Genomic DNA, 14,039 nt, shown 5'->3' with positions numbered 1-14,039 from the left:
GGGAGGAGGAGGGGTTCACGGCTCCCCCACCCCCTGGATACGTCCCAGCTTGCACTAACATAAATCCTTGAATAACTGCCGTTGTGCATTTTTTGGAGTCTTCAGTCAGTTCGGTGCTTATTCAATAAATATGGCATGGAGCTTTCCATGCTCGTTCCATGTTACCTATCTCGCATATTCCTGTAGTTTTGTAGGCCTATCACCCTACATCCTCGTAAATTAACGTTTATCATCATCGTGTTACAGTGTTCATTTGAACAATGTATGCAGTACATCATATTTAAAACCATACATGCATACACTACATCATTTATATAGCGCTATTTCTTGAAGATCATAGTGCTTTTTTGCTTTTTTTTACATTTTTTTACCAATATACCTGTGACAAAATACATCTAACAGAAGAAAACTGGAAAGTGAAAAAAAAAGAAAAGAAAACAACACAGATGAAATCCATCGCCACCACACCGTTCCCCAGCAATTTAAGGCTCAAGACCCGCCAGGACCATGTTTCTCCAAGTGTTTCATTACTTGCAGGGTAATAATTTATGTACAGTATTCTCAATTAGCGCAGCGGTGCTTATTTGAGAGCGGCGCTGAGCAAAAACAATCATGTTTGGTGCGGCACTTATTCAAGGATTTACGGTAACTTGAGAAATGTGAGTGTTACTGAACTTGAAACCCAACTATGTATTACATAGATAATACATTCCTGTTTCATCATACATAAGATAATCTTGGGCTAATGACTAATCAGAAACAAAGTAGGCCTACTGTATAAACCTACTTCAACATAAGATATAATGTAGCTAGCTCCTGACTTGCACCGATATTTAAATTAGAATCGGGTAACCATTACCAGTGATGCTTTTACGCTGGAAAAATGTCAGGTACCAACAATAGGGAAAAAAGAAAGTCTTTTCCTTATGGTTCAGGTCCATGGATCGGCTATGCGAGTGGACGTAATTTACTATATTTTATTTTGCAATTACAGTACTGTATGTTTAACAGAAACAATAGTACAGTAATTTGCTTTGTGCAAGTCCCAAACAATAAGCAAAATAAGTCATTTTTCATGTTATTGAACTGAGGTGCTGATGCAAAAGCATGGAGTTGTTTAAATTGTAAGTAACCTTATATTTGAAAGAGAAAAATATTGTTTAAGTTTTAAAATATACACTTCCATTGTAATTCATAATGAAAATTCTATATTTTCTGACAAAAAACTAAAAATCTTGTTATCGTGGATCCTCCTTTAAAAAAAAAGGGAAACCCGCAAATTTCCGGGAACTTGGGAGGTCTGAGGACATGAAAAAAAACCCAAAAAAACTGTATTTTAAGGGGCGTGGTCACATTTAATACACTCCCCAGTAAGCTTCTGGATCTGCCCCAGTCGTGGGTGGAGGTCAAGTCAAAAAAAGGACGAACATATATAAGTGTATGGTACCAATAGCTTTCGAATACAAGGAATCGATCTTTCAATTGAATCTGTGCTGTCTATGTTAAAAACATCAATAGCGCCCTCTATTTTATAAAATTTGACAGTGAAACTTTCAAACGACTTGCGCCGACGACTTGGTAAAGTTTGAAAGCCCAAAATATAGGTCTACACACACACACACACACCTGTCTCTTATACACATCTAGATGTGTATAAGTATATAAATATATATTATAAACTTCAAAACTGAAATAAACTAAAATACACTTACACAATTTTAACTATTTGTTAACTGTCTGTCTCTTTGAATAAACTAGTCACGCTTTGTAGAAACACATCGAACGATCAGTTGTCATTGATTATGCGATGATAAAGGCACAAAATGTCATCTAGGTGAGAATTTTGAAAAACATTTTATTTACAAAGTTCAACAAAAGTGATGGTCTCACAGTGCACGCACTGTCACAATCTTTTTAAGCAACAAACAGTATGCAATTCCGGTTTAACTTGTAAGGCCAATAATGATTACATAACTCTTTATTCACTTTGTATCAACTACGGGTTTACTTACAGAAGTTTTATCACCGTTCCAAGAATGTAAGGATTAGGTAGGCCTACAGGTATTTTTTCCCCGATTTTGATGAGAATTCTGTTTTCATTGTCATTTCCAATTGAAAACTTGTATATTCTGCCACGCATTAGTACACCACCTGAGTTTTCAACTTCTTCCAACTCTAAAAAAAATATTTAAGACGTTTGCCAACCGAAATCCTTGTAGCAAAATACATTGGTATTATTCAAACGTCCGTTATGGCCGTAGCAAGGTTGCCATTGGGGGTAGGGGTGCGTGCAAACTATGGACCATTTGGGAATGGGGACGTAGAATTCCACTGAGGGGTTAAAGAGGAGCAAGTTGGATCGCAGCTTACGTTAAGAAAAAAAACCCGATATAATAACAGTACTGTTTGGTGCAGAAAACGTGTTTTATTTTTGTAGAACCATACATCAGTATTTACAAGATTATCTTGTAACTAAATAACGTTTAAACGTTGCTACCACTTTCTGTAAGCGTTTATTCTGACATAACCTAACCACAACGTTAGTGAACGTTTTGAGAATTTTTTGTGTTTGCAGTTGTGTACGGATAGGCCTACCAGTAGAAAACTGGTTAAAAAGTAAATATTTAAGATTCGCTTTTAAGTTGTATTAAATGCAAAAATTAAAAAATTTCATATTCAGTACACTTTTGAAATGTTTTTTTTTTCACTTTTAAACGTGTTTTATCATTTTATCTTTTCTCATGTTAATTCCTTTGTTGTTTTAAAATTATATTATTTTCTTCTAAACAACCGATTGAAAGGATGCAAGTCTCATCAAAGATTAGTAAACAAGAGTTGTCTTCAAGTGTTCAAGTGCAGATGTGTAAGAATTGCTAGCTGCTGTATATTCTCGTTCATTAAAAGCCTGTCAATAAATCTCTTGGCGAGATCAGAACCAATCTAAACGTCATGGTTTCGTTCAGTTAAAAATTACGTTTTATATATAGGCCTACTATGTATGGTTCACTAAAAAACACGAAACATAATATTGTAATATAAACTTGTGCTGACTTCGTATTATTACAACAGGCCTGTTTTAAAAGTGGCGTATTTAGATAAATCACACTGAAATAGTTAGTCACCTAAAATTACATTATTTTGTGATCCCCTCACTCATCGACGGCCCACATGATCCTCCCCATTTTAAGACTGCTAGATTCGTCACTGTTTTAATATACGATTCTCTTTATTTATACTTCTTTTAACCAAATATTGATGTGCTTATATTTTCCTGTATAACAACTGATAACATAAAAACCAAAACAACATATATTTCAAATTTTGTGCTTATATCTTCCTGTATAACAACTGATAACATAAAAACCAAAACAACATATATTTCAAATTTTTGCTTTGTCAAAAGAATTTGTATTATTTATTTCTTTTAATACATAAAATAATTTAGTATTATAACTAATTTTTAGCTTAGGTTTGTTGGAATGTGTGTACTATCTTACTGCCTACAAATTGGACATTATACTGCGAACAGAATTCCTTTCTCAGCAAGGGCGGCACCAAGATTACCCTGACGGGGGTCAATGTCTGTAACCGGAGGGGAGGGGGAATGTATGTGTAGTTGGGCGTTACTCAAAATTTCTGAGAAGTGGTCCCATGGAAATTTTAACAAGTATGAGTTTCAAGGCTTATTTCATTGATTTTAGAGTCTATGCTTCTCCCAGACGAGTTGTTTTTACCTCTTCTCTTTGGTTAATATTCTTTTCTTTAAAAACCTCATTATGGTCAAACAATAATGCATTATTCTACATGTTTTCACTATATATTATGAATCATATTATATTGGAACCATAATATATAGCATAGTATTATATGAAAAAGTATTAAAAGTATTGTGCAGAGTGTAGAACAATACACAGTATTATAAAAATAAATAAAAACATATGTTTATAGGGTTTGTTCTTTATTAGTAATAAAAAAATAAAGTTTAACAATGATATATTATAAAAAAAATATTATTATAATTAAAACAATTACTATTATTGAAACAATATACACAAGATAAAAAAAAGCATCAGCTGTTGCAATTTTAGTTTAACATGATGGAATGCTTCACCAGATGGTAGGAGATAAAATGGCTTGCTGTCTGGTGAATGAACACCCTAGGATTTGAACCCCTTATGGTGGTGGAGATTCTGAAACCCAACTCTGTGTCATATGTTAAAACAGATATCCCTCTAATCAAAGAAGGTTTTCACTGTTTGGTCTTTAATTAGAAAAATATTTATAATAAAAGAAAAAAAAAGTAAGCATCTATCCAGGTTCCCAGAAAAGTCATCATTAATTAAAGGTGATCTTTTTTAGGGTGGTCATTAATTATCATTATTGAAAGAAGGGAAGTTCTTTAAGCCCTATACTGATGCATATATACTGCAGTACATTAAATGTTGTTATTCAGCTGCAACTAGTAGAACTATATCAACATTATCGTGAACGCCTTGTAGAAGCAGCTCTCCATCATACTTCACAATCTTCTTCCTCTTAGCAGCTCTCAATGTTCCAACTAAGGCTTCAAATATATTCGCACAACGATCATCACTAAAGAGGACGCCAAACTTGACAGAGATTTTACCATCAGCATCTAATGAAGATATAAAAGAAATATAATAATTAATACAAATGCAAATACAAAATATCTTATGAAAATTATATCTATTACATCTACTTGGTTTCACTGAAAGTAAACAGTTGTTATATGTTATTAAATTACCATTGTGTTAAGTATTATGCTGTCAACAATTAACAACTACATCACAGTTTGAGTGCCACCATTTTAAATGTGCAGTTTTCATTAAATAATTTAATAAACAAAAGTCAATATACTTTGGGTTAAATTGTGAAGAAGTGTTGTTTACTTATTTGTGGAGAAAAAAAGGAAATTATATTCAAATTTAATTCTAGGAGTGCTATTTCTGGGCATCTAGAAGTGCCATAATCGTAATATTTTTTACTTTAGCCCCAACCATGGCGGGCTGAGGTGGTCTGGACCCTCTATTTGTGAATATCCCTCCCCCTCCCTGGGCCCCCTCTATTTTTGATTCGGGGATCCACCACTGATTTTCTAGTTTGAAAATTATTGCACATATAATATTTTAATCAGAGTCAATTAGCATGACCTCAACATATTGCACTGTATTGTAATCAATGAGTGCCTCATGTTTATCAAACTGCTAATCTCCTTTTTCACGGCTGGTAACATTTAGCAAATGAATGAAACCGATGCTGTATAAGTGCAACTAAGTGTAAATTTCGTCACTGCAGATGTTACAGACACAATTAGCATGACACCAATTACAATGTAATAAACCCAACACACTTTCAATGATCAAAAAAAGGTTGACATACGACCACTGATCAATTTAGAAGATCTTCTCATAAGTTCACATCATAATAATATTTCGGCAGTAACTATTATTAAACAATTCAAACATTGCATACACATACAGATACTGGAAAAAATCAAACATTTTTTGCAATACACTTTTTTTTTTTTTAATTTTTTAATTAAAACACATTTTATAAGAACATTGAGGCTGAAATTGCTTAAAAATTAAAAACATCATAAGAACAAAAATTGAGACCGAGGTAAAATGTCAATTTAAACATTTCTTTTTTAGAATCCAACTTTATATGGCATCTTTCACATTCCGGAGATAAACCAAGGTGCTGGCATCAGTATTTACCTGGTCACTGGATACTTAGTTAGCAAACCAGCACATTTTTTTGCAACTTTCTTTGCTCCCTGAGGAGTATCCCTAGTCATGCTGCTTTACACACACACAACCACATACATTCAATGCCACACCATCCTACAAGGTACCCATATACTCCTGGGTGGAGAGAGGCAAACATAAGTAAAGTACCTTGCCCAAGGACACAAGCAAGGTTACAATCATCAGTTTTGAACTCCTAATCAGAAGTTCATAAGGTTTTTATTTTAAAAAAATAAAACAGAAAAACCAACCATTCTTATCTGTACCTTGTGCAGGTGTGATTATGTAATACCCTCCATAAACAGTACAGTAATATACTGCTGTACAATAAATTTTATGTTTAAAAAGTGTGTAAAATAAGAACAAAATAAGAGCATTTGAGCCTAATCAGCATAAAAAAAAGAAAAAAAAAACACTGAATCTGGGCAAAATTACTGGTTCTTATACAAAAAAAAGTGTACAAGTTTCTTTCAATCTTCCTTTTAAATCTATTTTAATTTGTAGTTACTGTAAGTTATCCATCTTTTTTGGTTACCATGTGTACATATATGGTTTTAAAATTTTGTAGTTAAGAACTGAACCACTTTGGAAACCAGTACTATGTATTGAAAGTGTATATTCAGTATAAAGAAAGAATAAATAAAATAAAATAATATAAACATTAGTACTAAAATGCTCTCCTTTCTTTTTTGCTGTCACTTACTTGGACTGCCCAGTCTTTGCATTTCTGTCTTCAAGAGTTCAATTTCATGTTCCACATTCATGGTCACTTAAAAGAAGCTTGCGTTGTGATTTCTATGAAAATGAATTTGTTTGCATTTAATATCGTACAAAAAAATTCTCTATGGAATCATTTCAGCCCATGACTATCAGCAGCAGTGAGTACCCAGCTGATGTTACAGCCTTTACAAACACAAACACAATCAGTGCCTTATCTATGGCGTCCATGGCGTCGATCGGTGCGGGACAGAGGGACACGTCCCCCACTTTTCACCAATCTTCTATAATTAAAACCCCACTTTTAAAAGCGAATGTACAGAATAAAAATCACACATGACTCATGAATTTTGTCTGTTCAGTTTTCCAAGTGCGGTACATATTTTGCGGACCAAAGCCGAGTAAAAACGCAATTGTGTATACATTTCGTAACCATCTCAGAAACCACTAGATCGATTTTATGGGTGCAGCAGTTATCAGACGCTAAATTTATTGTGAAAACAATGTACTAAACGTTGTTAAAATTGGAAGCGTGTATGCTTATTAGGACAATATTTTCACAAACTCAAAAGTGCACAATTTTAAACAATTTATTCCTTTTGTATACCCGTACATATGTGTTTAATATTATTTACATACATATGATTACTGTTTTTCCCTTATTAAAAAAAAAATATAGTTAACTAATTGAATTTTATATAGCCATAATAATTTTACAGCCTTTGACACGGACATGTCCATCTATTTTGATTTAGTGATACCAAAATTTTACTCCAGTGTTACGTTGACGCAATCTCGCAATGACTTCATAATAATCAGTGGAAAAAAAGGAAAATTAGAATTAGAATTTAGGTCTGAGAGTGCCATTTCCGGCAATCTAGAGGTGTTATAATCATAAATTAATATTATTAATAATAAATCATTATTTTTATGAATGTTTTTGCACAAAATATATAAGCGGGCATAATTATGACTAAAAGGATAATTTTAATAACTTTTATGAAGAGTATTTCAGTCGGCCCAGCCGGCTCACCATCCCTAAGTTTTTTTTCGAATTTTAAAAGTGGAGAAAAATGAAAATTATATTCAAATTAAGTCTGAGAGTGCCATTTCTGACCAACTAGAGGTGCCATAATCATAAATTTTCTTACTTCAGCCCCAACCATGGTGGGGCTGAGGTGATCTACACTCTTCGTCTGTAAAGGTCCCTCTCCAGACCCAGCTCTATTTAAATTACTGGATCCGCCACTGGATATTTGAAAATTCCATATGGAAATAAATGTTAATTGCATTGCTTAAAATCAATTAAAACGCTATAGACGCAAGAGCTTTCGGGTGCTTCGCCCCCTGGTCCAAAACCAAGGCTTGGGCCTATGGCCCAAAGCTTTATTTTTCATTTCGTCCCCCTCACTTTTAACCACGGATCGACGCCCTTGATGGCATCCACCGGAGCCCTTCCTCAACACCACCACCCACCCCCCAAAAAAAAGAAGAAAAGGAAAAGCTGGTTCGCTCAGTCACACCAAATATAAAAAAACAGAAAAAAACGCTCAAGTAGTTAAAAATCACCTGATAACACCACATTAAAAGCTAGTGGCCTGGTCACATAGTATGCCACTAAATCAACTAAATAAGGGTTCAATGTCACTGACACTGTACCAGATTATGTTTAAAAAAAAAGACCTTTGGCGTAGGACAATCTCTTGCAGCACCAATGGCAACCAACTTGCACAGACCATGGAGGAAGACAAAGTCATATGAGTCTACCCACCTACATTACTTAGTAGTACTAAGTAGCAGCAGGTAGCGGGTAGCCTAGAGTACTAGTACTACTAGTAGTAAAGTAGTAGTGGGACAGTACGGTACTGTATTATAAAAAATAATTGTACAGATACCATTATTAGAGGCAGGCCATTTTTTAATGATCTACGACTAAGTTTAGACCGATTAATTAACTTACCTCTATAGATGGGCACTAAAAAAGACAGCTCACAAATTGTTCATTAGCAAAATGAATTTTAGATTTGGCCGCCGGTGCAGTGCTGAGAAACTTATTACACGAACTTCCGGGTTTGCGATTGGTGTCAAGTATGAAAGGGCAAAATTAGACTGAGCATGCGCAACTGAACCATTCAGAGACACCACCGAGCCGAGCGTTTGTTGTGTTGTGTTTAGGCCTAAAGATAAGTAAGACGTTCTTGTGTTGGTATTTGAATGTACTGAGTCAACTATTTCGTTGTCTGTTGGAAAATATGCGTTTGAGAGAATAGCTAATGGAACATTTTATCAACCATGAATACTCATAATTGGGATTTACGAAATGCTTGTGCTATTCGCGACGAGATTCAGAGATTTGAAAGCGTGCATCCACACATCTATGCCATCTACGATATTTTGGAACAGATCGAAGACCCGCTGCTCCAAGAACAGTTACGGGAACATGTTGTTTCTATTGAAGGTAAGGAGATGCTATTTTTACATGAGGGAGGGGCTAGTTGTGCGATGCTCTTTTAAATTTGGTATTCGGCATAACCAGCGTATATAATCGACTAAAAATCAATCATGATTATTGACGTTATTATTCCGTTTGTTAAATAAGTGTCAAATAGCAGGGGTTTTTTTTTTTTTTTTTTTAAATCGGGATTAGTAGGCTACATACACGCAGCAGGGGGAAAAAGGGGCGTAACTGCCCATTTTTACACCTTATTCCCCCAGTTTTTAAATATTCAAAAATCTGTATCTCATTCACCGTTCCCCAGTTTTTCGTCAAACATCTTTTTTCTGTCTTAGAAAAATCAGTTTTACAACATATCAAAAAATTTTTTTCCTCCGGAGCCTGACTTTAATAGTAATGACCTGATTAAATGTAGGGCCTTTGCTAAAACCAAACAAAATGCATAAAGTACAGTAGCATTTATTTCACTGCTTGTTTTACAATGAATAAAAACAAAGAATACTTAACATATGGCATAAATAAACTAATAGAAAACATATATGTGCAGTACAAGTTTACTAGTGAAAGTAAAACTATTGTTAAATATTATGATAGTAATGAGTAGGTCCGACTGTCATCTTTGCAGTTTAATGTATGAGAGAGTTGATATGCATTTAAAACTCCATTTTTATGTTTCCAAATATTTTTTAAATTCATGCATCCCAGAAATTGATTGCAGTGATGTTTGTTATGTTCCTAATGACACTCAAAAAAATAATCACATGTTTGGTACAGTAGGCCCTACTGTATGAAACCTCAGCTTTCCTGTCTGGTGTTAACATTTTTATCTACTCTGTGTGCTGATCTTAATTTCTAGACCATGACCAACACATACTGTAAGCCTATACTTGTTTATAAACTACCAAAATTATACAAAACCTGTATTTTATAGTATTGTACAGTATTAGACCTACAGTTATACTTATGTGTAGAATCAGGCCTAGCCTGCCTGACTAAATATAAATTAATTGTTTATTGGATGCATGCTTTAGCATTGTGCTCTGTACTCTAGTGGAAGTTAAACTTGCTGAATCTGAATTTCAAATGAAATTTTGGTGCACAACCAAAACCGATTGTGGGCCATTCCATTTTGGCATGTTAAAGCAGGTATTATTACTTATGTTAAAGATGACTATATTACATGGTGAATCTTAAGTGAAGTCATTTCAGTCTGAAACTATAGTTATTTTAATGTGTTCTAGTCTAACAATTGCAGCCATTTTATGAGAACATAAAATGTGGCCAAACTTTTTTGGTTATTTGATTGTAGTCATGCCGCACAGTTTGGACATTTGAAAGCTGAATTTGTGTTTCTGGGAAAGGTAAAATAATTTAATTAATATAATGATGTGCCAGAAGACAAAGTAAATGAAAGATTTGTAGAGAATAATTAGCAATCCATGTTGGGAGACACAGTATGATGCTTGTGTTTATCTCATTATTAAATAAATTATAATTTAAAAAAGAAGATATTTTGATTCTGACATATTATTTTAAAAATATTATTATCTGACTTCTGTGTTTCCTCATTGTGAACACTGTACAGTACTATACTACAGTTACCAGCAAGAAGTTATAATTGATATTAATTTATGCATTTTTCACTTCTGTGGCCGATAATATTCAGGATTTCATAACTTAGCTTAAGAACCCTCTTAAGTAGATCAGGTCACTATTTAACATCACTCACAAATTGAATGCAATGGTGATTAATGACTGTCACTATCCACCACTTCGCAGTCATCTTCATGATACCGTTTCTGTACAGTATTAAACATAAATTCTTGGTGTGGCTATTCCATGCAGTCTTGCATTGTCTTTTAAGTTATTATTATTTATTTTTGTTAAAATATTAAATAAAAAGTAATTGTTATTTTTCATTTTAATTATTATATTTTTTTTAGCTGAGAATGATAAATAACCAATATTTAATATTTTTTACTGTTGTGTATCATTTGCATTATATTTTATCTGTTTTTTTAAAGTATCATTTTTGGTTTTGTTTTAACTATGGTAAGTATTATTATTATTATTATTAATGTTATTAGGTTATTAGTATTAGGCCTATTCTTACTGCAAAACCATTACCCAGGATGGCAGGATGTTTAATATTGTTATATTATGTTTTCTGTTGGCTATCTATACTGTAGCTGGGAACTTGATGGGATAACAAAAGATTGCTTTGAACTTCTGTTATTACTTTGATGTTTATTTATTTTTTTAAATTGTATTGTTTGTAGTGTGCTATTGAGTTGTTGATGTGTAACTGTCTAAACTTAAATTTCTCTATCAACATACAGTATACTGTAAGTTAAAACACCAATAAGTGTCTCATTATCTTACTATATCATTTTGGGTCAGTTGGGGGTAAAAAAGTATGGCTCACAAAACATTAAAAAAAGTCTTGAAATTGTTACACTTTTGGAATATTTATTTAGTGAATTTATTAACATGGTTGAAAGGGTTATCAGGTGTGACCAGATGGTTTGTAATTTATTTAACTGTACTTCCATCAAATGTGTACAAATATCCTGAACACCTTTTGGCAGTAGTTGTACTGTAATACTAATTTCCCTCACCTTGTTCGTGAAGAGATGACCAATTGTTGATTTTATATTACACTATTATTAAAAACCATATTTTACCGAGTACCTGTACAGAATAAGACCATGCTAGACTACACAGCCCGAGTATGCTATACAGTAATACAGTAAATTTCAAGTGCTAGCGTTCGTCTCAATATAAGCCCAGGTTATTGCAACAAATCATAAGAATGCAATTTGACTTAATTCGATGCCCTCCCGAAATAGCAGGCTAGTGTTGAAGTTAGCATTGAGGTTAAGAATCCTTTGATGTACTGTACAGTAATGTGTATGGTTCTCAGATGTTTTGAATCATTTGGTTGGCTTTACCTACCAATACAAAGGCAGAACATTTTGAAAAAATTTAGTGTTGGTTTGCATTACCTACAGTAAAGCTTTCATCTCAGCTAAAATGTGCTTGAACTATCAAGAATATTCTTTGCCTACTACTCTACATACTGTATTAAGGGAGGTAAGCCTAGTGTAAGTAAGTCAATACACTGTATAGTTACAGTAGTTCACCCAACCACTTTTTTTGTCAAAAAGCTTGACGTTCTAAAAAGATTGATACCAGCCAGCACAACTGAAATGATAATCAGCCATGTACCTGTAACGTCAGTGATGAAAATAATGCTGATTCAATCAATTTTTTCAATGTTTTTATAGAAAATTTAAAGTGTCTGTAGTATTGTCCGATTATACTGCATTGCCTATCCCCTAATTTAAAGTTTTTTAGTCTGTGTACTGTACCATTGTCTGCATTACTGCAGACCACATCATTATTGGATTCAGTGACTTTGAATTGAACATCTTATTAATTTCTTCAAAATAATTTCATATGGTTTTCAAAAAATGCAGTATAAAGTATTTTAGTTATAATTCAATTAGTTTTTTTAACCAACTGTTGTAAATGTTGGCCAATTGTTGAGTTTTCAAATGAAAACAGACCGCATATAGTCACCAAATATGATGTCATCACATTTTCACCGAGTGGGTATTAAAATTGTTTACCTCGCCAAAATCCTGCTGAAGCATAGAGTGGAGTCGAAAGTGGTGTACATTAAATCATCTAAAATGTAATGAAGGTAGCACAGACGATGCTTTTTATAACAACGTACATTTTGAATGATTCATAGATTTATTGCATGAGGCTAAGATTGATTTGATTTATATTTCCATTTAGACTATAAGTGTGAAGAGTTTTTGGGAGGCCCTCTAGGGGTAGGGGACCTAGGCCAATTGCTCGCGTGACTTGGCACATCCAGCACTGACTAGGTGATTGCTGTTGATGTACTGTAGAGGTATACATTGAGCAGAAATACTATCACCAAATCATTTTGTTGCAATTTTGGTATGAAATATTTAAGCTATTGGATGAACTTAAATTGCTGAAAATTTGTAGAATCAGATGTTTCTTGTATCTACTGTACGATGGCCAATGAGTCAGCAGAAGAACGTTGTTTGTATGACTGTCTAGTCTACTGTAGGGCTAGGCCTGTGTTCAAGCGACGAGGCTATACAAACATGTTCAAGTTTTCCATCAGTTTATTTCACTCCATTTCAAAGCTAACGTTTCAAAATTCTGACGTTTATTAAAGAAATATTTACCAAGGCTTTTCGATAAGTTATTTTACGATAATATGTAAAAATAAATAAGTTGAAAAGTTTTTAAAACTGTCGAAATTTATTCGAGCGGAGACTTAGTATTGTGTGAAAAACTGCCACCTAACGGTTTGTTTTGATACAGTATTGTGTACTGCACCCACTATAACCGCATTGTGTTGGTAACTAATTCGGTCTATTACAGTGTAGTCTAAAAGAGCTAATGCATTAATATTATACATAAAAACTTAATGAGTAAATTCAAGTTTTATGATTTCTTTACTTGTGTAATTGTGCAATTTAGATGACTATTAATTAAATAATTTTGTTAGAAATTGGTTGGTAATATTTTCTTGGGGACAAAAGACATCAAGGCACGTATGTACACTGCCAACATTTGCAATCTGCAGTAAATCTGTGGGAGTTATGATGTAATTAATTATATCTTCCTCCTATAAAGGTTTGGAATAATTCATATTGCTTGATTCAAAGGAATTGCAGTAGTAGATTGCCACTACATACAGTATCTGATGGATTCTCTTTGAGATTTTGTCATAATTGTAGGCGTACTGTTCTCTTTCTTAACCTTGGAAAGAGAATTTCATGTGAACTTTTACTGACAATAAAGAGAAACTTGAACTTGAACTTACAGTAACTCCCAAAAGAATTTGCAAGTGACTATTTTTATGCAGTTTAAATGCAGTTATTTTTAAATAGTTTTTTTAGCCAGTATATGATCACATTCACATTAGAAAACATATAACTTTAAATCATTTATTTTACTGTAGAAAGAAATTTATATAATCAATTGTATGCTTGGTATTTCTTTTGTTTAACATGTGTAAACTTCCTCTTACTAGCAAAGAAAGACACTTC

The 14,039-nt window shown here is 33.4% G+C and overlaps 1 protein-coding gene across 1 annotated transcript; it reads right to left on the bottom strand.

The window, feature by feature from the left end:
* Nucleotides 1–3,378: 3,378 nt before the first annotated feature.
* Nucleotides 3,379–8,600, bottom strand: LOC117108079 (costars family protein ABRACL-like). Its single transcript, XM_033249951.1, has 3 exons — nt 8,446–8,600; nt 6,472–6,563; nt 3,379–4,636 (listed from the first exon to the last, which is right to left on the bottom strand). Exons 2-3 carry the CDS (start codon nt 6,530–6,532, stop codon nt 4,446–4,448), a joined length of 252 nt encoding a protein of 83 aa, XP_033105842.1. The 5' UTR covers nt 6,533–6,563; nt 8,446–8,600; the 3' UTR covers nt 3,379–4,445.
* Between the last annotated feature and the right edge of the window lie 5,439 nt (nt 8,601–14,039).

The sequence above is a fragment of the Anneissia japonica genome, unplaced genomic scaffold, assembly GCF_011630105.1.
Source record: "Anneissia japonica isolate Jap-2015-1 unplaced genomic scaffold, ASM1163010v1 scaffold287960_len3192837_cov198, whole genome shotgun sequence".
Lineage (NCBI taxonomy): Eukaryota > Metazoa > Echinodermata > Crinoidea > Comatulida > Comatulidae > Anneissia > Anneissia japonica.
The sequence above is the reverse complement of the archived record's forward strand: the minus strand, read 5'-3'. Positions and strand labels throughout refer to the sequence as shown.